At 34.4% G+C, this 25,755-nt stretch overlaps 2 protein-coding genes and 1 pseudogene across 2 annotated transcripts; all 3 read left to right on the forward strand.

Annotated features, from left to right (window-relative positions):
* The first annotated feature begins 2,847 nt into the window (after positions 1-2,847).
* LOC122280681 (trimethyltridecatetraene synthase-like) lies at positions 2,848-6,299 on the forward strand. The gene is made up of 2 exons (XM_043091665.1): positions 2,848-3,927; positions 5,540-6,299. Exons 1-2 carry the CDS (start codon positions 3,025-3,027, stop codon positions 6,167-6,169), a joined length of 1,533 nt encoding a protein of 510 aa, XP_042947599.1. The 5' UTR covers positions 2,848-3,024; the 3' UTR covers positions 6,170-6,299.
* The window catches only part of LOC122300780, a 34,852-nt pseudogene continuing 15,375 nt past the window's right edge, over positions 6,279-25,755 (forward strand).
* Positions 10,575-12,344, forward strand: LOC122280692 (golgin subfamily A member 6-like protein 7). Its single transcript, XM_043091676.1, has 2 exons — positions 10,575-11,511; positions 11,602-12,344. The coding sequence occupies exons 1-2, from the start codon at positions 11,338-11,340 to the stop codon at positions 11,971-11,973; spliced, it is 546 nt and encodes a 181-aa protein (XP_042947610.1). The 5' UTR covers positions 10,575-11,337; the 3' UTR covers positions 11,974-12,344.

The following is a 25,755-nucleotide window of genomic DNA, read 5'->3' on the forward strand; positions in this document are numbered from 1 at the left end:
TTTATTTCTAATCATCATTTTCTTTAATTAAATATGCTACTACTCTTTTAAGATTATAATTTTCAAATGAAAGTATTTGCTGGGTAGGTAGGTCGTAGGTGTATTGTATGTAGTTTTTTCTTTTAAAGTTAATCGACGGGCATGTTGAATGCATCATTCAAAAAAGAGGAAGGCAATAAAATAGACAAGAGTGAAAGCTGACCCATTCTCTATACTACTCATCAATTATACTCACGAAGCTGACAGTCATTTATCTCATAATTAAAGTTAATTTGAATAAAAAAATTATTAAAGAATTAATCACATGTTTTATGTCTGTAATATGGTGTATAGTTGTGATTTCTTAAAAATATATTAGCTTAGAATAATTAAAATAATCTGGTAAGTAAGATAGTCTGTTCAACTTTTAATCAAAGTGAAAAGTTAAAATATAAATAATATCTTTAAGATCAAAAGTCATTTGATTTATTAAATTTGATTAGACTAGCTTATATATGCAACAAATTTTGTCGCGAACTTTGTGAAATATAATTGATTTTATTAGGTTTCAAGATTTTGTGATTTCTCTATAAATTCATACACATCATAAATGTCAGAACTTATTAGTTTTGGCGTTTAATAGAAAGCAATATGTAATTCATGTACGTGCATGACACCCATTCATGATGTGTACGTGATCAACATATATAAACTGCAAATGTTATTAATACGTAGATGTAACTTTTTATTCCTCATGTTTCTTGTCTTCCACATGGAAGAAAATATAGAGAGAAACTAAGATAAATGTCAAAAACATTCAATTGGATATACGTGTTTTATCCTTAAACTTGAAAATAAGTTTTTTAAAAAATAATTCCACTCTACCAAGATGCTCAAATTTTACAAAATCTTAAAAATAGAGTGTCATTCATTAGAAGATTTGGCTAACAGTGTCCTAATATAAGTATTTTTGTATGGTTGGCATTTACTATTTAATATTAGTAGATCATCTAAGATGTGTATTTGTGTATTATTTTGTTTATGGATTTGATTATCTATAAGTTTTGTTTCTTAGATATATATTTATTATTACCAATCATTTATGTACATATGTTTTTTTTTTTTTTTCTCAATTCAAAATTATCTTTTCGTTTATAATTTACTATCATTTTAATCAAGCTTGAATCCATAACTAAATCTCGCAATTTGTATAATTTTTATATTATTATTTAATTCCATGATGGATACAACTTTGAATACAGTTTATTCATATTAACATATATATTATGTCTTTCATAGTACTTTTTGTTTATAGCAGTTGTCTTTCTGGATCTTAATTTATAGATGTAATAAGTAAGAAAAGTTGATGTGTTTTTTATTTTAAACTCAATGTGTATTATTATTATTATTTTTTTTTCAAAAATAACAGAAAAAGGGAGATAATTTGATCTCACCGTCTATAATTTGTATTGATTTACCATGTTTTGAATTTTTTATATTTATATTTTTTATTTTTCTATTGATCATACACAAATATTAAATTCATATCATACAGGAGCATTTACTATATTTAGAGAATATTACAACATAGACTTCACAAAGAAGTGATTCAATTTGATGCATTAATTATTTTTTTATAAAAAATTATATTATTTTTATTTAAAACCTTGTCCCACTCAACTAGGCAAACGTGTTTTGACTTTGTATAGTTAATATGAGTCTTGGTGATGTGTTTCCTCTTCAGGCCAAAATGTTTACCACTTGAGGCAACTATTTGTCTTTTTTCTTAAAAAAATATCTTCAAGAAATAATTGATGCCCCTTAGTTGATGCATATATGCATGCATTTCAGCATTTGGAGGGACCAGCTTTATACATTGACCTAAGTCAATTAATTAATTGGAATTGTTTTCTAGCTCCACGCATTATAAATTTTCTAGGAAAGTGAAGAGAGGGGACGTTTGAACCTAAAATATTTTCCTAAAGGCTAGTCAATGGTCAAGAACGCTGCATTTCCACTCACCCACGCAGAAGATGCACAGAAGTACTAGATATATAATAAATAATGTTGTACTTATTATATTCTACTTATATATTCTACATTTTTATGTTACTTTTATTTTATTGTTTTGATGTGGTATAATGGTAATTAACCTTTGATCAATCTTTTTTTTTTAAATAAAAAATAAAATCAAGGTTAGATGGATAATATCACATCATTATAATAAATTAAAATGGGATAAATAAAGATAAAGTACGTGAATAAAATACTTCCTTATTGAGTACTCCCTAGCTTTTTGTGAAAAAATCCTAATTTATTCTCTTTTTTTATATTTTTCTCAACTTTCTGGTCTAAAAAATAAAATAAAAGAACTCTCACCCTTCTTAATACAGCAAATTGGATTTTATTTTTTTTAATAATTAGAGGTAGCAAATAAAAACATCTGATAATTTTTCCGAAAGAAATATATAAAAAAAAAAGGTGGTTATATGCAATTAATTAAAAACTTTGAAGGTTTACGATGTAAAGAAAAAAACCTTGTGGTAATTAAAATATAATTTCTTAATTACTTTGTTAATATCTATTTAGGATATCAAAATTCATTGTGTCTATATATTATTCCGAGAATCAATCTCTGAGGAAGCAAGGTAGAACTGGTCCGCTTTGACCCCTGGCGCACAACCACCCTCCCACTAAAACGATTGAAAGAAAGAGATCGATGACAATTCCATTGAATACAAAAAAGGACCATGCCATTGAGATTTCACAGAAACATCCAGGTACGTCGAAGCCAACTACATAGTACCCATTATTTTAGTAAGGAAAACCAAGACTTTTGTCAGTCATACACCAAAATGAACTGAAGAAAGAGACTTTTATTATTATTTTTTTCATCTTTTAAAGTAAATCGAAGTAAAGAAAGACTCTGTCCTTTCTTCCTCGGGCTATAAATGCCTCTCCGCCTCTCCTCCTCATTCACTACACTTTCATCACTGCCACACTACCACCCACGTACGAAATCCACTCACCATACTGTCACTAGCTATGGAACTTGCCTCTTGGGCAACATATGCAGCCGTATGGCTTGCAACCTTAGCTCTCTTCTCGCTCTCCAAATATCTTCGCCGCCGCCGCCAAGTACACTTGCCTCCAGGTCCAAAATCATGGCCCATCATCGGAAACCTCAACCTCATAGGCTCACTCCCCCACCAATCCATCCATGCACTCTCTAAAAAATATGGGCCCATCATGCAGCTCCGTTTCGGGTCATTCCCCGTTGTTGTAGGTTCCTCCGTCGAGATGGCTAAGGCCTTTCTCAAAACCTATGATGTCACCTTTGCATCCCGACCCAAGACCGCCGCAGGCAAATACACCACCTATAACTACTCGGACATCACATGGTCCCCTTACGGCCCATACTGGCGTCAGGCTCGTAAAATGTGCCTGATGGAGCTTTTCAGCGCGAGACGCCTCGAGTCCTATGAGTACATTCGCAAGGAGGAGATGAGTGCCTTGCTAAGAGACTTGTACAAGTCCAACAACCAGCCGATCACCTTGAAAGACCATCTTTCTACCGTCAGTCTCAACGTTATCAGTCGCATGGTGTTGGGAAAGAAGTACACGGATGAGTCCGAGAATTCGATTGTTTCCCCAGAAGAGTTCAAGAAGATGTTGGACGAGTTGTTCTTGCTTAGTGGGGTGTTGAATATTGGGGATTCTATACCTTGGATCGATTTCATGGATTTGCAGGGGTATATTAAGAGAATGAAAGCATTGAGCAAGAAGTTTGATAGATTCTTGGAGCATGTGTTGGACGAACATATTCAAAGGAAAAAAGAAGTGAAGGATCATGAAGCGATGGACATGGTGGATCTTCTGTTGCAGATTGCTGAGGATCCTACGCTTGATGTTAAGCTTGAGAGACATGGTGTCAAGGCATTTACCCAGGTATTATAGTTCTGCTAACTGACCTTATCTTTATCGATGATCCTAGTTTGTTTTCACCTGTTTGTTATACATCTAATTATTACAATATCTAAAATATAATAAATAATTTAATTTTTTCAAGTTTTAAAATAAAAATTATATTAAAAAATTATATTTTAATAATATTTTATTTAAATTTTATCATATTTTATCTGTATAATTAAACAAGGCCTAAAATGTGAAAATATAATAAATTTTATTATTCCAATATTAGCATTTTATAATAAGAAATATATATCTTGGGTGAAGAATTTTTTTCCAAACACTTTCACGAGAATAGAAATATTTTAGTTATAAAAAAGTTTCATTAAAGTAAACTTATAAATTAATATTGTATGTCAGATTGTAAAATTATTTTTATTATAAAATTTATTTAACACATCACATAAAAGTTTAAACCAAGTCAGTTTGTGAATTTATTCTTGTGAAATATTTTTATAATTATAGCACTTCTCGCATGAAAAATGAAGTGTCATTTATTATTTTGGTCAATATTAAATCAACTTATAAGTTTATTTTAAGTAAACAATGAGAGAAATAAAGTCTCCTTTATTGTTGTGGTAGCCATTAAAGACTATTCCTAAATTGGAGCCTGCCTGGGAAAAGCATATGTGGTGTAACTTGCTTGACACAGGATTTGTCAGGACGAGGATTCCACTTATTTTGGCTCGTATCACCAGTTAGAAACTTCTCTTTAGCTTTTTCCCGTAACCTCCACTAACCATGCCTTATTAGATTGAACGATTGGCATTAATATCAATCGTTGAAGGAAGCCTAATTATATTCAAAGATGACTTTGGATTGATTTTACCGTTTCGGAATCTATCTAAATATCAATGTATTTGTCCAAAGTCGGATCCACCGTCCGTTTCAATTTGCGTTGTTCTCCTACCAACTTCTAAGTTTCTTCTCTGACATTGACGTAATTATGCGCTTTCCATCGATCGAATGCGATGGCTCATCGATCTGTTTTTGTTGGGTTCAATTATTGAGTCAAATGAATCCGTGACCATACCGAGAGTAGACACGATTCATCTATTTTCCTTTGTTCCCATCGAACTAGTCTTTGTTGTGCCTCTAACTTGTTCAAAAATCAAACAAAACAATTTTAAAGTGGTTCAGCAAATTGCTTATGTCTACTGAAGCCCTTTTTACAGAATTTGTACAAGATTTATAAAAATCTATAAATTCTCAATTATCTCACGTTCCTCTTTCTCTTTCTTTACTCTCCTCTCTACTGCCTACTCTGCAGATCAGAATTCTCCTATTTATAGAAAGAGTTCTTCTCAATAAGTTGCTAAATACGGTGCAACAAATTGCTGCTAAAATTATGGGAGGCGCCTGAAAACGGTGCCTAACAAAACAATGAACCTTACGGTGCATGTGCAAATCATGACATTTGGGTGGCTTTCAACACTCTTCAAGGGAACCCATAACAAAAATGCAAAATAATTAGTGTTGCGCGCAGAAAATGCCAGATGGGTCAAAACTCGAAAAAATAGAATGCCCCATATAACAAAATGATTAATACCAGTAAGCATCAACTTATGCCTTTTTGCTGATTAATCCACAGGATTTGATAGCCGGTGGAACCGAGAGCTCGGCCGTGACTGTAGAATGGGCAATCTCGGAGCTCCTAAGAAAGCCAGAGATTTTCAACAAGGCTGCAGAAGAGCTAGATAGGGTAATTGGTAGAGACAGATGGGTTGAAGAGAAGGACATTGTAAATCTACCATACATTGATGCAATTGTCAAGGAGACAATGCGGCTGCACCCTGTGGCTCCAATGCTGGTGCCTCGCCTAGCCAGGGAAGACTGCAAGATTGCTGGCTATGACATTCTCAAAGGGACCCGAGTGCTTGTCAACGTCTGGACCATTGGGAGAGATTCTACATTGTGGGAGAACCCAGATGAGTTTTGCCCTGAGAGGTTCATTGGGAAGGCCATCGATGTGAAAGGTCATGACTTTGAGCTACTGCCTTTTGGGTCAGGTAGAAGGATGTGCCCCGGTTACAGTCTTGGCCTCAAGGTGATACAATCAAGTTTGGCTAACCTCTTGCATGGATTCACATGGAAATTGCCAGCAGATATGAAGACGGGGGATCTGAACATGGAGGAAATTTTTGGGCTCTCAACTCCTAAGAAAATCCCACTTGTCACTATTGTGGACACTAGGCTTCCAAAACATGTTTACCCTCTGTGATTCTGCCCTACAGTCTACTTAATTAACTATTATCAAGTCCCCTAATAAGTAATACGAGGATTTTCTTAGTTTACTGTTGCTACTGTAATGATGCTATTCTATGTTAAAGATGTTATTGGTGTGATCTATACTTTTTAAGTCTTGCTTTTTGGATACTTTTTAATTGCATTTCCGCATCGCCACTTAATTATTAAATAGCCTTCTCGGTAGAGACTACACCTGTGGTCAGGGTCCATCTTAACAAGTTGTGAGTTGTTTAGATCAGCATTGGGTACGATCAATCTGTCATTTTTGTTTTCAGGCCTAACAACATCGAATAATATGTCGTTTACGGGACCAACAGTGTCCTGTCTATGATTATTCAGGGACATTCACATCACTCTAGAGTTACCTTCTGCCTTCTGGACCTTCTACATCTCCGGGTCTTGGCTGCATCGACATCGCACCAACCCCGAACTATTATGTTTCACAGCATGTCAGCATAACGAGGAAACCGATAAGTCTAACGGCCGCTTTCTCCCGCCGTTACTGTCTGTCCTCTCTCTCTTCTTCAACGTTGGCCTTCCTTTCAAATTCACCTTCGCGATCCTGCTCCGACAAGTCGGCGATCTGTAAAACTCTGCCGACTCGGTGGTCCGAGTTGATTCGGGTTCCGACCTTGCCGGAGGGTTGCGACTACGAGCACTGGCTCGTGGCCGCCTAAGGGGTACCATCTTCGGGACGACATCGTCACTGGCTATGTCAAAACCCTAGCAGCGGCATTGGGAAGTGTTAAAAAATATACAGCAATAAAAAATAAAAATCCAAACCAAACGACTTTAGGTTGAGTTACGATATTTTTTATTTTTTATTTTTACTTTTAAAGAGGTTTAAGCCTTTGTAGAAGACAGAGTATATTAGTAATATTACTGGTATACTTATTACTTATAGTATTAGTATTAAGTTTATAATTATATATATTTAGATTAATATATTGTTTATTATATTTTTTAATGTATAACTATGATATATAGTACTAATATACATTAATAATTGTATAAATTATTATGTAATTTTTATTTAATAAGTAACTTAATTTTAATTTAATATTTTAAATAAAAATTTATTAATCCATTTTAAAAAAAAAAGTTGGACCAAACCAGATTAATAACTACCGGTTCAATCCAGTCTAAAGAAAATGATGGATCGGTTCATCACCCTGGATCGGATTGTTCTCACCTCTGAATTCTTTAATCATTGAGTAAAAAAACACAAAAAAAATAATAAAAAAAAAATGAGGATATAAATTCGAACCTACATTTGATGGGTTTAATATTTCTATTTGTAGAATACAAAATTTCAATTGAATCAGCAAATCATCTCTTGATTTGTCTTCTTAATTTAATTAATCATCGTATAATTCGAGCTAACTCTATCTAAATTATTAAATCCAAAACTAAACGGGAAAAAAAAAACACACACACACACTCACATTTCTTTTATCTCTCAAAATTATATATGGAAACGCTTCGGACCGGATACTCCTGTAAGTGGAGAACAACGGAGTCCAATGGAAACTATGCCACGTACGAGCTCCATTTTCAACTTGGTGCGCCGTGATGCAGGGGAAAACTCCTGTCAAGCCCCCGCACCCCCCCCCCCCCCAAAAAAAAAACCCCAGGGTCTCTCTCTCTCTCTCTCTCTCTCTCTCTCTCTCTCTCTCCTTCATGAACCCTAACGTTACCAAAAAAATCCGAATCTTCTGGGCCATAGAGTACTGCAAGTAAGCAACACGTAGAGGACTGAATTCTTGGGAAGCGAAATTCGTTCTACTCGACCACTGTTTTCGATCTTATTCTGATCCATTTTTCTCTTCATTTTTCCTTGATTTTTTGTTTAACAATGCATATTTGGATGCTCTAATAGCTACCATTTAGACCGGACAATGATTTTCGGATGCTCTAACTACGAATTCCTGTGCAAAAAAGCAACCCGTGAACTACAAATATGCACTTTTTCTATGATGTTGATCCCTCGTTCGATTTTGAATCTACTAATCTTAGTTTCTTAAGATTAAAACTTCTTTATAGGCTTCGGTTTCATGGAGGAGAGAGAGAGAGAGAGAGAGAGAGAGAGAGAGAGAGAGAGAGAGAGAGAGAGAGAGAGAGAGAGAGAGAGAGAGAGAGAGAGAGAGAGAGAGAGAGAGAGGGTTTGAGTTCAATGGAGAGACAAAGTGAGAGGTTTGGATGGGTTTCGATCTGCTTGATTGGGTTCGAATGAGAGATAGAGAGAGCGAGAGGTTTGGATGGGTTTCTGATTCTGCTTGACTGGGTTCGAAGGAGAGACAGAGAGAGGGTTGGATGGCTTTGTGTGAGAGAGAGACGCGGGTGGGTCCTCAACAAAGTGACAGAGTTTTCAGCGTGATTTGCATAATTTGAAGATGTAACTCTTACGTAGCTTTCACCTGTTGGCTTCTGATAAAAAGGTCTTGTAGGATAAACCGATGGAAAGTTATTCTCAATTATATAATTCACACTTTTATTTTTTACTGATTTTTCTCTATTTTTTACCAAAGGAAAAAGAAAGAACATACATCTGACGTAAAACGGCGATAGGAAATTAATGAGAATAAAGACAACCAACCTTTTTTTTAACAGAAATGCTTAAGTTAGACATGGCTTTTCCGACTGAAGTCTCGATTGGATTATATATATATTTAATAATATTTAATAATTAATAAAAAATATTTTTTAAATAATATTATAATTTTTTATTTTTAAAATATTTAACTGCATTAAAAAATACATTAAAAAAAATTGCCTTTGGCGGGATCCTTGTTGGGATCTCCCATATCTGGACGTAGAGCCACTATTTTTCAAAATGCTAGACGTACGTTGGTAGTATTCCCAAAGGAAAAGTCTTGTTGCAGGCCACTTGCGGACGGATTCGCGCACTAGGCTGACGTGGACATTAATGAAACGGTGAGTTTCATTGTAAGCGGGAAAATGAATTTGGTCAAACCGGCTGCAGTCCTTTCGATATTCACTTTTCCCACCTTTTTTTTTTTTCACTTCTCCTCTCACCTCTCAGCTCTCATCACCTCTCAGCTCTCATCCCCGTTCTGCACGTCTCACCTCTCACCTCTCATCCCCGGTTTGACAAACTTCTCCTCTCACCTCTCATCCCCGTGTGAGCAAAGGGAGAAAATCCTCCCCATCTCAAAACTCTTCGGATGTCGCTGCGGTGAGCCGGATTTCCCTGCGGTAGATCTGTGCAGTTCGGGAAGAAAACTACATCTAGGTCTCTCTCTCTCTCTCTCTCTCTCTCTCTCTCTCTCTCTCTCTCTCTCTCTCTCTCTCCTGCTTTTGGTTATTCGATCGTTAACATTGGTTATATTTTGATGTTTAGCTTAATCGATCTGTATTTGGCCTAGGGTTTTCTGTTCAACTTGGGCTAGGGTTTTATATTTTTGGGGTTTTCTGTGTTTGCGTTGTTAGAAGCCCCATAATCTGTTCGAAGATGTTATTTAGGAATGCTGTGAGAAAATTAACATGATTTGTATACATTTTATCGATCTGTACATGCTGTTGGACTTGGCCTAGGGTTTAATTTTTTTGGGTTTTCTGTTTTTCCTTGTTAGAAGCCCCTAATCTGTTAGAAGATCTTATTTAGGTTTGCTGTGAGAAAATTAACATGATTAGTTGTAAATTTTCATTATCTGTACATGCTGTTGTACTCGGCCAAGGGTTTTTTTCTTTTTGGGTTTGCTGTGTGTTCCTTGTTAGAAGGCCCTAATCTGTTCCGATATGTGTTTTAGATTTGCTGTGAGAAAACTAACATCATTTTTAGTAGATAATATCGATCTGTACATGGTGTTGGATTGTAATAGGCAACATATTTTTAATTTTTTTTTGGATTTGAGGAATTGTTCGGATTTGTTTGGATTTGTTTTTAGTCCTGTGAATTGAAGGGAACAAAAAGTAAGTCTGATTTCAATATCCAGCTCGAGTTGCTCTGTTTTTTCTGAATCCATTTGGGTAATTTCCATTTGTGGTTGTTTTATCTTTTTACATATAAAATATCTTGTACTATTATGAAATACATATACATATACATATACCATATACATATACCATATACATATACCATATACATATACATATACCATATACATATACCATATACATATACATATACATATACCATATACATATACAATAAACATATACATATACCATATACATATACCATATACATATACATATACATATACGTATAGATATACCATATACATATACATATACATATACAATAAACATATACATATACGTATACATATACATATCTTGTAAAATGAATTATGTGTTTGTGTATATAAATAATATAATATATAGATAGATCATATTGTAATAAGAACAATATGATGAGAATCAATGAATATAAACTTAGCTTGAAAATCATTGTCAGGTGGGTGAGTGGGATTCAATTTATGGGATAAAGATCTGTATCCAAGGCTTGAGGCCATACGGTTATGTTATAAAGTGCAATGATAGATGGTCCCATATGTTTGGCCCTTCAATCTTTTTAATATGTTCCCTCATCAATAATCTATACGCCCACCAATATCTTTGTTCTTCATATTAATTACATTTTCTGTTTGATGTTAGAGATTTGCACTTCCCGCCCATATATAGCATTATTTCTTGATTTGTTTAGAATTATAGCAACATATCTCGACTTTACAAGTTACTTGCGTAAAGTGACTTCGCTCTGGGATGTGTACACCATCTTAGTAGATGAACTAGTTTGTTTATGTTCGAAGTTCCATACTTTCTGCATATAGCAGTATGTGAAGTGAAGTTGAGTTTTCATTTTTACAAGATACTTTTGCAAAGTATGTGTGCACTTGGATGTGGATACCATCATAGTATCATGAACCAACTTTTGCAAAAGCATTGAAAAGTCCTTTACACTTCACTTCAACTTGGGGCACACATAGACTAACTCCTCTTGCACTTGATTTTTAAGGATTAAACTCAGCTAACCTTTTTACGTTTTAAACCATCTCACCTTTTTTTGAGTAAACTCTCTTCTAAAAGAAAAAAAACTTCTAAACCCCAACAGAAAACAATGACATCAAAAACACTATTTTTTTTTAGCAACAGCATACTGCATCGTTGATTGGGAACATGTTATCTGAGGGAGATAAGGTATCATCGTCAGTTTCTTCATCTTCTATTTCATATCATACTTTGAGAAACAACCCAATTTGCAATTGTGGGTCACCTGCTTCACTTAGATGGTCGAACACGCCAAGAAATCCGGGCCGATCCTTCTTTGGGTGTTCAAAGTACAATATGAAGGTACAAAAATCGGCTATTGTATACTTTTCCAGTACCAATTTCAGATTGACTACATGTTTTGATAACATTCTGAATTGTTTGTTTGTACAGGGATTACCACATTGCAACTTTTTCATATGGGCAGATAGTGGTAAGGAAATAGAGAATGACCTTATGAAATTAGAAATTGAGATTTTAATGAAGAAGGAAGAGCTCCAGAAAACACATGAAGAGTTGCAGAAAACACATGAAGAGGTTCGGAAATTATTGCAACTGTTTCGAAGAAGAGAGGAAGAGGTGAGAACAAGAGAGGAAGAGGTTAAAAAAATGATGGAAGAGGTTCGACGTTGGATGGAAGAGGTTCGCCTAAGAGATGGCGAAATTGTCAAGAGGGAGGTGGAAGTCCGGCGTCAACGCACACATATTCGTATATATTGGGCAGTTTCTATTTTACTTTATTTGTACTTGATACGATCGCATTGAGTAGCCTAACTTATCTGGAAACTGAATAAACCAAATCTGGACTTCCTTGTTCAGATTTGGTTTAGAGTAGTTCGGGACGTTGTGACATCTGTGCATGAACTGTGTTTTGTATAAATCTGTGGAAGAGGTTCAGTATTTTGGAACTTTTGGTACAACACTTTTGAATAAGTGTTGTAATTTGTATGTGGAAATTGAAGTTTAGGGTTCTGGACAGGTCAGGGAGGTGGTAGGCAAAAATCTGGACATTTTTTGTATAAGTCTGAACAGTTTGTGCTTGAACTGTATGTTGTATAAGTGTAGATATATGTTGACTATTTTGAGTAGTTTTGGGACAACACTTTTGTAATAGTGTTGCAATTTGTATATTTTGTATATGGAAATTGTCCATGCAAAAATCTGGACAGCTATTGCTAATTTAAACCAAATCTGGAAATTGCCTTTTGTGTATAATGAGGGACAGGTCTGAATTAATCTGAATGTGCTGTGTTGGTAGGCATAACCCTGGAAATTGTAAACGTGTTGTTGGATATGCTAAATCTGGACAGTGAGTGATCTGGAAATGACGTGAATGAACCGTCCAAAACCCAGCCCTCAAAAACACTATACTAAATGTGACAGAAAAATGGAAATTTTTCTACTTTCCTATAACCCGAGAAAGAAAACCTATATGTTACAAGTCCATAACTCATTTTTACTCAAACATGTCCATCTCGGTTCCAAGTCTTTTGGGTGTGATGTGAATTCCAGATGAAGCAAGCATTCAATTTACTAACAAAACCCACTTAGACTCCGTATAACATATGATGCTATTTTGGAAATTGGTAGCCTGCACCTGAAGTGACCAAACCAAGCTCATAATACGTAATAATAACCTGTGAATGGCTTACAGGTTCCCAACAATTACAGTAAATCCAGGTACCATGCAGAGAACCGTTTGTCATTCACACCAAAATAGAATTCAGAGTATCCACAGATTACATGAACCTCTTCCTCTATTAAGCTAAATATATATCAACCAATAATTTACAACCTGAAAGTCCACCCTATGATAAATAATTACAACAGCAGTTTTACACGTATAATAATTACAACAGCTTCAATACACCAAAAATAATTACAACAGCTGTTTTACACCAAAAATAATTACAACAGCTTCAATACACCAAAAATAATTACAACTTCTCCACCCATCAAATGGCGGCTTTGCAAAAAAATTGGTCGACTCCCCATCATTCTTCCCCTTAATCTTCATGGCTTTGACCAAAATAAACTGAAATCATCAATATTCTCAAACTGGAAAGCAAAGCACCCAACATAAAATTTGTGCTCAATCAATATCCATTAATATAGGTTCTAACTTAGCTGAATATGACAGTAAATCTGGAAAACTAATACCCAACATCAATATATGTGTATGTGCAAAATTCAGTACATATTAAGCCAGTAAATGGGTAAATTATTTTTTCCCATCTCGGTAGCTGAAAATGGGTAACCATAACACTTCCTTCACATGCTAAGTCATATATATATGAACCAATTCATACTCCACCACAGCAAGTGTATGTTTTCCATGAAGATGTATCTTGAGCATCATGATTAAACATTCAATGTCTTAAAGTAAATGCAAATATCCCATCAATTAAATTGATAATTATTCTTTCCCAATCCCACTTATATAATGTGCTTAAGTATTCGAGATACAAACCACGTAAAGTGACCTATTGCCACGGTTGTGTCTCAGGCATGCTATCCGGCTGGGTTCCATCCAATCGAAGTTGCATCTGTCACACGTATAATAAATCAGTACATATTCAAACGATTACACCAAATAGAAAAAGTTTACCTATTTACACAGGATGTACCAAATAAATTTAGATGACAACAATTATTTACTCAAATCATCTTACACTTTCTTGAGTCTCATTCACCGCAAAGTCTAACTCGGTGGCACTAAAGTTCAACACTTGGGAAACGTTCTGAGAAGGCTAATAATACAGAATGCTAAATATTAGTAGGAACTAAAGTTTAAACAGCTTTAAATTTTTCCTAGCATTAAAAACCCAAGTGTAACCTGAAATGTGACACTTTGTTGTGTCCCAACATCGGTGGAACCAAATAAATTCCTTCTAGTTCCCACAATTTCGCCTTCTATTCCATGCGGCTACAAAGGAGAAAAATAAACCAATTACTTCTTTAGTCATAAAGAACGCCTAAAAGTAAAACACACATAATTGAGATTGTGCAAAATTTGTTAACCTGTTTACGTTTTCCTTTCTGAGTAGCCTTTTTTGTCGTGGGTTTCAAATGTTCAATCATGGATTTCTTCCTGAGAGATGGCGGTCTGCCTTTTCCTCTAACTACATGGGGGCTCAGTACATATTTAGAAGTGGCAGTTGTAGTTTCCACGGCAGTTGTAACATTCACATGTGATGGTGGCTCGTTCGTGCGGTAGCCTAAGTTCATTGCATCTAACTTAGCTAGCATGTCCTCCGTGTGCTCATCACATGAAGATGCATTTGTGGCTACTTCGTTGCATTTCTTCATGATACGTGAATATCTGCTAACTTCAGGTCTCTCATCAACCCCATCATAACTACTTCGTATAAGAGTGTAAGTTCTCTTTATGTCTTTCCGCCATCGATCTAATATGTACTTTTCTGGCACCGATCGAACTTTGTTCAGTCTCATAATGCCCAATACATGCCTACACAAGACCCCTCTCATCTCAAACAACGCACATGAACACTTCACCTCACATTCAGCCTCATTAAAGTAGACCGTGTGGGTAACCTCCTTGATGAAATCATCAACATTCACTTCATCTTCTACATTGTATGTTGCAATTACACCATCCTTCCGGTGTAGAGTTGGAAGAGTTGCAAGCATCCCTATAACTTCTTTCTGAACTTCTCTAAATTTATTGCAAGTGTATATGTCCTGAAAAGTCTTCTCAAGTGGAGAGGGAGAGACGACGGGAATTGTAACATTGAATGACTGGAAGTCCGCCACACTTTCATTCTCAATCTTCTTCCTCAATGCATTATCGAACTGATCGACAAACTCTTTTAAGTTTGTCTTAGCATGAACATACCCGTCGAAAAAAGCGTTCATACTCTCGCTTCGTTGGGTTGTACTCATTCCCGCCCAGAAAACATCTTTCATGAATACCGGTGCCCAATACGTACGCTCAGCGTATAAACTCTTCAACCAAGCATTATCCTGCAAGTTGTACTTCTGAATTAACACTTCCCAAGACCCCTCAAACTCCTCAACTGTGTGAGAGTCATACACACAATTTAGCAACCCAGTTTTCAATCCAGTTTTGAATGCTCCATGTGAACCTAGCTTCTCAGGCAACTTCTTCAAAATGTGCCATAGGCAGAATCTGTGTCGACTATTTGGAAAGACAAGGCTTATTGCATTTTTCATGGCTCTATCTTGGTCCGTGATAATAGCCTTGGGAGCTTCACCGTCCATACAATTACACCAAGTCTGAAATAACCATGTAAACGTTTCGGTATCCTCACTAGAAATTAATCCTGCTCCCAACAAAATCGACTGGCCATGGTGGTTTACACCAACAAACGGTGCAAACGGCATTCCATATCTGTTTGTCAAATAGGTGGTGTCGAAGGTCACAACATCACCAAAATATTTGTAGGCTGCCCTACTTCGTGCATCCGCCCAGAACACATTCCTCAACCGTCCGTCATCATCCATATCCATTAGAGAAAAGAATCCGTCATTTTTGTATTGCATCCGCGCAAAATACTCACGGAGGGCTCCAGCACCACCTTTCCGAAGTCGAAGGTGGCGTGCCTTGTCAATATAATTCCGACAGTCCTTTTCATTGAATGGCAAGTTCTCAAACCCACCTGCTTCTTGCACAAGAGAGGCAAAACTCTTGTTCATTCTTATCCCAGCTTGATCATTTATATCTAATACTCTCTTAACGGACTCGCTCACTTCTCTATTGCAGCGAAAAAATCTCGACTTTTTTGGACTTAATCCGTGATTATGGGAATTATCTACACTGTTCACCTTGAACACACCTCTTTCTAACGTCACATTTATTCTTGCCTTACAGTCTGTCTTTGATGTCGGACGTGGCCTGGCAACATTTGACGTACGGTTACGTGCCTTCCCACCCCGAGCACAACCCAATGTGACATATCTAAGGCTTCCATCCTCAAACCTGTGGCTCCTCTGAGTCATTATCCCAAAACCGCATTGTTGCCCATATCTTTTATAATAAGACAGTAAGTCCTCTTCAGATGTAAACACCATCCCCAATTTTGGCTCCTCAACAATATCGGCCCCCTCAGTCTGGGGCAGCATATCATGTGCCCCAGACTGTTCATCACTCCCCCCATCAACAGTATCCATACTTTTTCCAGTAGACTCAGGTGTGGGATCTTGGGTTTCATCAACATGGCTTGAACTTGCAGAATGTAACCCGATCGAAGGGTTAAGATTCGAGATAAATGGGGGCGGCGGAATTCCCTGCAGTTTACACCCACGAAATGGATTAAATCAATTTCATACAGGGTTAAATATAAGTGCAAAATCTGCAGGAATGAATTTATCACCTGACTAGTTTGTGAAGATGCACTGGCTTCAGGACGCTCGAAAAATGGGGGTAACCACGCATTTGGCATTGGTGGATGGCAACCATGCATATAGTTTGAAAAATCCGGGTAACATGGTATTGGTATCACCTAGGGATTATGAAAAAAATATGTATTAATTTAGTGTAATCAGATTTGATGCTCAATTTATGAATTATAACATAAATTCATCTGATCTTGGTTTAATGGAGATTTCACCTGGGTTGGTTGATTGGTTGATGGATTTCCAGTTGGAGACGTCGATCCCAGTGGACAGAATGGTATTGCTATCATCTGTGGAACAAAACCAGTCATGATGAAGTCACTTTCATGAATTTTAAACATGCTCAATGAGTACCTGGGAGGGAGGATTTGTGGATGGATTTGTTGTTGAATCTGCTGTAGAACGTGTTATAGGACATGCATGATCATTCCCTTTCTCCATCTAAACAAAGCATTAGAAGATTAAAAAAAAGACATGCCCATATACCCAAAAAACTAAATCTGGTACCTCAACCATTCATTATCGTATATGTAGCAGAATAATAATATAATATTAAGAGTTGCAGAAAATATATTAATATTTTTTTTTCCAAATACACAATATATTACACCAACATTCAACTAAATATATTTGCAAATACACAACTAAATATATTACACCAACATTCAACTAAATATATTTGCAAATACACAACTAAATATATTACACCAACATTCAACTAAATAATTTCAGTTAAGAATACAAAAAATTAATCCACCATCAATCTCATAAATAGATTCCTACTTAGTTAGCAACAACTAGCAGTCATTTATGACTAAATTGTTCCTATTGGATGGCTCAAGCACATGATTTGGATTTAAGACATCAGAGTTGCCCACATTGTTAGCCATTGCCCCCAAAGTCAGATTCCTTTCTATTCACACCCTACTCACCTTCCTTTGATGGAGAATATACTTTAAGTTCTCATTTAAGCATTCATATAATATTCAAAGTATTTTGTTCTCATTCTCTTAACAATAACAAGAGTTTTCCATAACATTAAACCAAACATATAGTAAACCATTCCATAAACCAAAGCATTATGGGGTCCATGAGGCTAGATCTTTTCTCTGGATAAATTTTTTGACCGGTGGGAATAGTTCATGGTTAAGAATTCAGCTTCAGCTATCTCGACCATTAACATGCATGAACTAAAGAAGATAATAAATTAAAAAAGCGATGGTTTTTTTTGTATAATATCTTACCATAAGCTAAAGTCTAGACAATATTTGCCTTATTTCAAAAAATTAATAATAAAAGTTTGTTTCACCGTGTCCATTTGTACTCCATATAACTCTGTTTTGATACTCCATGTAACTCTGTTTTCAAAAGGCAAAGCCAAATCCTTCGTTATTACAACAACCAGGAACTAAATGCAGTTAAATAGAAGAGTTTATACCTTTCCAGGACGTGGTCGCGCAGAGGAGCTCGTTGTGCAGTTTACGTCGTCGCGCAAAAGAGGTGGTTGTGCACTGGAGGTGCTCGCGCAGAGTTGGTCGCGCAGAAGAGCTGGTTCTGCAGTGGAGGTGGTCGCGCGGAGCTGGTTGTGCAGTGGAGGTGGTCGCGCGAAGGAGGTGGTTGTGCAGTGGAGATGGTTGCGCCAAGGAGGTGGTTCTGCAGTGTAGGTGCTCGCGCGGAGGACGTGCTTGCGCGGAGGAGGTGCTCGCGCGGAGGAGGTGGTGCTCGCGCGGCGAAGGTGGTGCGGATGAGATCTTCGCCCGGAGGAGATGCTGCTCGCTCGGGGAGCTCAGGTCAGGGTCGCTCGGAGCAGCTTCAAGACGACCTGGGAGGGAAAATGCCTGAACTAGCGTGCGGAAGAAGCTTTCGTGCGATCGTCCGAATTTTTTTTTTTTTTTTTTTTTTTTTTTTATTATTATTCGTCTGCCACGTCATCATTAGTGCGCGAATTCGTCCGCAAGTGGCCTGCATGTAGAACTACTCATTTCCAAATCCTATCATGTACCGTAAATGGTCAGAGAATTAGCCTTAGTTTTTTTATATACATCTTTAAAATTAATTTTTTTGAAACTTAATTTTACATATTAAGAAAAACTCATATATTAGATTATGCATCTTTAAACAAAATAATAATAAAAGATTATTTTTTTATAATTTTTTCTTAAAATTATTATTTGTTATATATTTTACAATTAATACTATGTATTCAAAAATACAAATTATATATATCTAAATATTATTAATTTCATATATCAAAATGATCAATTTTATCAATAAATATTAATATGTACTAAAAAATACTTTGCATTATCAACTTAATACAAATTTCATATATAGAAATTATCTTAATTCAAATTCCAAAAAAATGATTTTAATAGGTAGGAGAGAGGAAAAAACATTAAAAAGAATATTTGAAGAGTGAAAAGTGCGTCTTCAACTATTCCTAACCATGCAAAAATTTAGAAATGCATAAATCAATGTGGATAAATTTAAAGATATATTATTTAAATTTGAAGATGAGATAAAGATGAATAAGCTAATGCTAATGCTTTACTCATGATTCTAAAAACCACCCGAACAAACCGAACGGCTATCTGTTTCCATACCCGTTGAAAACAAACTTTAAGATTTTCACCAGATTGTTGGCACTTTGAATGATTGGGTTTAAAACTTCCTCAACAAAAAGAATCTAAAGAAAGCAATGGTAACATTAGAATTTTTTTTAACTAATAAATATGGTCTATTAAAAAATACTAACGTTCTCCCACAATTTCTTAATTAAAATAATGAAAAAAGAGATATTTCTAAATAATGATTATTATACATCATAAAGGTATGCTGTAACAGCCCGTTAGAAATTAAATTGTGAAATTTCTATTAACTTTAGGAATCTCGTGAAGACCCCATAAGTTTTCACGAATCCATTAATCGTATAGGTTTTTGTCTAACTACATAGTTATTGTTATTATTTACTATGGTATCATAAGTGTATTTTTGATTATTGGAGATAGTTAGAAGTGTCAAAATGTATTATGGTTTGTGCCATTAGACTCGGAGGGTTATTTAAGGTCTTATGGCGTAATAACATTTTTTCATATTTTCAGACAAAACATCTGTTCAAAACTGTAGATATTATTGGATAAAAATATCTTAAACTAATTTTGTGGATATTATTAGATAAAAATATTTTAAACTAATTTCGTGGATATTATTGGGTAAAAATATCTTGAATTGATTTTTGTATATATTATTAAGTAAGAGAGTCCTACACTCCACTCTCACTCCGGGTAAGAGAGTTATGCACTTAACTCTTACTTCGGGTAAGAGAGTCCTACACTTAACTCTCACTCCAGTCTCATCTCTTCCATATCTCATCCATAAGTATCTCCAGCCACCTCTCCCCACGAAATTATTTTCATTTATACTTTCCATTAAAAGAATATCAAACAATCTCTCTCGGACAGCTTTTAGGAGTTCTTTTGCATACTCATTTCGAAGTTTTTGTAAGTATTTTATCATAAAGTCTCCTTCATATAAATTGTTCTTTTTTTAGTCTAGTTTACGTGGATATCTTATTTGTCCCATTTGAAGATCATTTGGTCAGTCAAATATTATGTAAATTATAGAAAAGTCATTCTGGAAGATAAACTGGAGAATATGTTATAGTTTGGAGTTTTTGACCAAGCTAATGGATAGATATTGGTCCGAAATTTTTATGGAGTATTTTTAACATGTATATATAACTATTGGTTGAGGATTTTTGCATGATTAAAGGTTTTGATGAAATATTTTCTTAGATTTAGAAACTGGAAGAGGAAAAGCAGTTTCTATTTTGAGAAAGTTTAACTCTTTGGTGGTCTAAACCTATTCCAATGACTTTGATAATTTTATCGGAGGATCCTAAACATCTTATATACATGTTATATTATTATTTTGAAGATATTTGATATTAATTTCAAAGATATGAAATTTTATGCAAAGAGATATTCAGAAAAGCCAAAGTGTGGATGTTCTTGGCTAAATTTATGTTTTGGTTAATTTTTAACCCGGTGATCTTGAATTAGAAGCTTATATATGTTTTAGGATATCTTTTTAAGCCATGTGATGGTTTGGTTTGAAGATCACATATTTATAAGTCATAGATCAAAAGGTTGATCAAAACAAGTTGGAAACAAAAATCAATAGAAATAGTATATAGAAATTTCGGCCCTATGGAGTTTTAATAGTTGTGATTAGTTTTAAATTTTTCTAAATTAATATTTGAATTGAGGATAAAATTTACATGATGCATGTAAATTTTGGTGACTTTTGGAATTAGTATGCAAAATCCTTAAGTTATGGGTAAAATGGTCATTTTCTTACATGCAGAGAGTAAAATTTCTATTTTACTCTTTAAGTTAGTATTTTATATATTTTAATTTATTAGTGATTTAGTGCTAATTTTTAGAATCACTAATTACAGTTCCTCGTGATCGCGCTTAAAGTTTTATAAGAAACGCGGAGATCGAGGTAAGTTAGCTTTTAACTTACTAGCAGTCTACTGTGTATGTGTTCTAAGTAAAGGAACTACAGTGTATGTATGTGCGTTATCATATATGTCATACCATGCCAAGTTATCACGTAATTGTCTATTATACAGAATTTATTCTGTCATCAATTTTTATCCGTTACATAATATATTCTGTCATGTATTATTGTACCTTACAAGTACGTCATGCTAAGTATACCATCTATTACATGTATGTCAAGTCATGTAATATCTACTGTTGCAAGTATGTCATATTAAATATGTTGTCTATTATATATTATGTCATGTTACGAAATGTTTCTATCTCAAGTTGGTCATGTATTTCAAGTTATGTTCAAGTCACGTTATGTTACGTTAGGGCTTTAGTTATTTCGTATTCCAATCACGTTTCATCTTGATTACTTATGTATGGGGTCACAACAATTGTGACGCATACACTACGTGAGACACAGCAATTATGACACGTAGAATACATTGGGCCACAACAACTGTGGAGTATGTATTTAAGCAGTTAAAGAATAAGTTTCCGTAGAATACATGGGGCCACAACAACTGTGGAGTATGTATTTAAGCAGTTAAAGAATAAGTTTTCGTAGAATACATGGAGCCACAACAACTGTGGAGTATGTATTTACATGTAGAATACATGGGGCCGCAACAACTGTGGAGTATGTATTTTTCATGTTAAGTCAAGTTTGTGTAGAATACATGGGGCCACAACAACTGTGGAGTATGTATTTACACGTAGAATACATGGGGCCACAACAACTGTGGAGTATGTATTTACACGTAGAATACATGGGACCACAACAACTGTGGAGTATGTATTTTTCATGTTAAGTCAAGTTTCAGATCAAGTTCATGTCAAGTCAAGTTCAGTTCATGTTTCAATTTAAGTTATGTCAATTAGACTATATTGTACGCCAAGTTATGCTTAAATTACTTATGAATTTGATTATGTATTTATGTTTTTACTGTCATCCATACATCATTAGCTTGTGTGAAACTTTTTTATTAACTTATTGAGATTTGTAATCAAATCTCACTTTGGTAATCCCAACTACCATTCCCTTCAAATGGTAGATTTTGTTACAGGACCTGAAGGAGAATCAGAAGCTGATCAACTAGACACAGTTGACTAAGCGACGGTGCGACGTCAATATTAATATAATAGTTAACATAAATTACTATTTGTACAATGGAGTTGCATCTCTAGTACTTTTTGGATCATAACCATTTTGGACTAGTGTTGTGATCTGTTCAATGGGTCTTTATGTATGAAGTATGTTTTAAACATTTGGGATATTTTCAATTTGGTGCATAGTATTGCTAAAGAAAAAAATTATCCCCTGCGAATATTGCATAATGTTAGATGCATGTTATGAACATTGCATCTTATATGTCATGAACGGGGGCAGGTAACCTTGTGTTGCATGTCTCCAAGTTTCAAATGTCCGTCCGATCCCAAACGGAATTTGAGGGCGTCACATATGCTCTGCATTGAACTCTTACTTAATGAAACAATAATTTTTACTCTAGAATTCGTAGTAGTCTCTGACTTAAATTATAACTTCTAGAGAAAAATAAAAAATTACTACTCACACATAACAGTCCGGGTGTTGACATAAGCTTTATTTGCTAGCACATTATGGCGTTGTGCTATTCTCAGTTTCATAAGTGTATTTGATAACAAACTCAATTCTCATATAGAGCAGTCCCAATCTCACATTCACATAGGTAAAATCTGTCAAGGGTGTTCTTATAATTCTGACACCCTATTCATAAGAGCTACAGATTTTTATTAAGAGCATTTAAAAGACCTCATCCTCTCAATCATTATATGATGAATGCACTTACACCATAAGAATGGAAAATTTATCAATTAAAGTAAATAGTACATTTTTTACAACCACTAAATGATTTGTTCTTCCCTGAGATTCCAATTCTCAAGACCTCTGATCTCTAGGCTGGGTATCCTCATATGTGGTTCATGAATGTTCTTGACTTTTTAATCCCATTCCCTCGGTGTATTCCAGACTCTTTTTCTTATCAAGACCTTGGTAAGTGGATATGCTAAATTATTATATGATTTAACGTAATTCAAGCTAATAATATCATTATTCAAGTAGAATCTCACAATACTGTGTTTTCTTCTTATTGGTCTAGATTTATCATTGTAATGGCAATTTTATACTTTACTAATAATAGCAGTACTATCACAATGAATTAATATGGGTGGAATTGTTTTTTTCCCTCACAATGTTTTGAATACTATTTCAATTAAAATAATGAAACGAAATATTTTAGTACAATACCATTTCGGGATAGTCTATGTATAATAAATTAATTATATATGTATAAATTATATTTTAAAATAATATAAATACAAGTCTTAAAAAGTTAAAACACATATTTATAAAACTCAATAATAATTCTAAGTTTAGAAAATAGAATTTAGATGTGAGAATTTGAGTAAAAATTATGAAAAAATTAGAATTTTTACATTAATTATAAAAATTTACTAATTTCGGTCGATACTAATACGGCCGGTACACAAAAAACCGACCGGGTATTGACTAAACCTCACCAGTAAGGTCGGTATTTAACCTCGTACGAAACAGATGTCTTTCTTGTACCGGTCACTATTTCTATACTTGAAATACCAGCCGATACGGTACAAAATTCAAAACTTTGATCTCAATCTCAAATAGTAGATCTCTCAACCAGTTTCCTTCCTCACTCTCTGAAACCACCAAAGCTATAAGCTTAGCTTCCATGGTTAAGTTAGCAATAATAGTTTGTTTTTTGGATTTCTAACATATAGCACCACCACCCAAGGTAAAAATATAATCAGTAGTTGAAAGAAAATTACCTGATAAGGTATTCCAATTGACATCACTAAAGCTTTCGAGTACGGCCAGATATTATCTATAAAATATGCCATAATATTTTCTACCAGATAAATATTTCAATATCCGATCCATTACATATCAATGGTCTCTTCTTGGCTTCGTAGTAATATACTAAGTACTCTTACTGCATAAGCAATGTCAGGTCTAGTACAATTAATCGCGTAACGTAAACTACCAATCATGCTATGGTATTCCTGTTGATTAATCACACTATCATCATTTTATATGAACAATAGCATCAAAAGGAGTAACAACATGCTTACATCCAATATAATTATATTTTTTTAATAATTTAGCTATGTAGTGCGATTGATCAAGAAAAATATCATCACATGTTTTAATATTTTCATATCCAAAATAAAGTTAGCCTCACAAAATCTTTCATATCAAAATGATTACCAAGCATGCTTTTTGTTTCATTTACAACATATAAATTACAACCAAATATCAATAAATAATCTACATATAGGCTAATAATAGTATGAAAATTATCCCAAGATTTATAACAAATACATTTATCACCGCCATTTGGCTTATAGTCATTCTCAATAATGCAAGTAAAGGTAGAATATGTTACACGACCTATTAATCTAACATAAACACGACATGATAATAGCAGGTTTGAATTTACTTTTAATGGGTTTGGGTCAACTTGGTCAAACCAGGTTAATCTTTTAAAACATGATTGCTTAATGGCAAGATAATAGGTCAACCCATTATGATCCGTTAAGACAGTAAAAGTTACAATTATATCCTTATACTCAAAAGTAAAATTGTTGTGATTTAAATTTCGATATGTTTATTATTTAGATTGTAATTTTGGACTTGTAGTGAGTTATATATATTTATAGATATTGTGATTTTAACATTTATATAAAATTATGTTAAACTTAATTCGGTCAAACAAGTTAATTTTAGGTTTGATTAATCCATATATATAAAAGGGTTGAAACGGTTCGGGTCGGGTCGTGCTAACCGATTTCGTAATATTCACTAACGGATCGTATTGTGTCAACCTGTTATATTAAGAGGTTGTGTTAGGTGTTGAACCCAATATTCAAGATGTATATAATTATATATCTATATATAGATTTTGATGATAACAATTGAATTCAAGTATGAAAAAGTCTCAAGGTCAATTTGTTTACAAAATAGAGTCAAGTTGTAACAGCCCGCTAGAAATTCAATTGTGAAATTTCTATTAACTTTAGGAATCTCGTGAAAACTCCATAAGTTTTCACGAATCCATTAATCGTATAGGTTTTTGTTTAACTATATAGTTAGTGTTATTATTTACAATGGTATCAGAAGTGTGTTTTTTATTATTGGAGATAGTTAGAAATGTCAAAATGTATTATGCTTTGTGCCATTAGACTCGGAGGGTTATTTAAAGTCTTATGGCGCAATAACATTTTTTCATATTTTCGGACAAAACGTCTGTTCAAAACTGTAGATATTATTGGATAAAAAGAAATATCTTGAGGTAATTTTCATGAATATTATTGGGTAAAAATATTTTGAGTTGATTTTTATAGATATTATTAGATAAAAATATCTTAAGTTGATTTTTGTAGATACTATTGAATAGAATATTATGAGATAATCTTTTATAGATATTTTGGGTAGGAGAAAACTACACTCAACTCTCAACTCCAGCCTCATCTCTTCCATATCTCATCCATAATTATCTCCACCCACCTCTCCCCACGAAATTATCTTCATTTACACTTTCCA

The sequence above is a fragment of the Carya illinoinensis genome, chromosome 1, assembly GCF_018687715.1.
Source record: "Carya illinoinensis cultivar Pawnee chromosome 1, C.illinoinensisPawnee_v1, whole genome shotgun sequence".
Classification (NCBI taxonomy): domain Eukaryota; kingdom Viridiplantae; phylum Streptophyta; class Magnoliopsida; order Fagales; family Juglandaceae; genus Carya; species Carya illinoinensis.

What these genes read in the sequence shown, in the direction of transcription:
- LOC122280681 (XM_043091665.1), top strand. Translation starts at nt 3,025, where the DNA reads ATGGAACTTGCCTCTTGGGCAACATATGCAGCCGTATGGCTTGCAACC. An exon ending in GTGTCAAGGCATTTACCCAG is followed by an intron (nt 3,928 to 5,539) that starts GTATTATAGTTC and finishes ATTAATCCACAG; the next exon opens with GATTTGATAGCCGGTGGAAC.
- LOC122280692 (XM_043091676.1), top strand. Translation starts at nt 11,338, where the DNA reads ATGTTATCTGAGGGAGATAAGGTATCATCGTCAGTTTCTTCATCTTCT. An exon ending in GTTCAAAGTACAATATGAAG is followed by an intron (nt 11,512 to 11,601) that starts GTACAAAAATCG and finishes TTGTTTGTACAG; the next exon opens with GGATTACCACATTGCAACTT.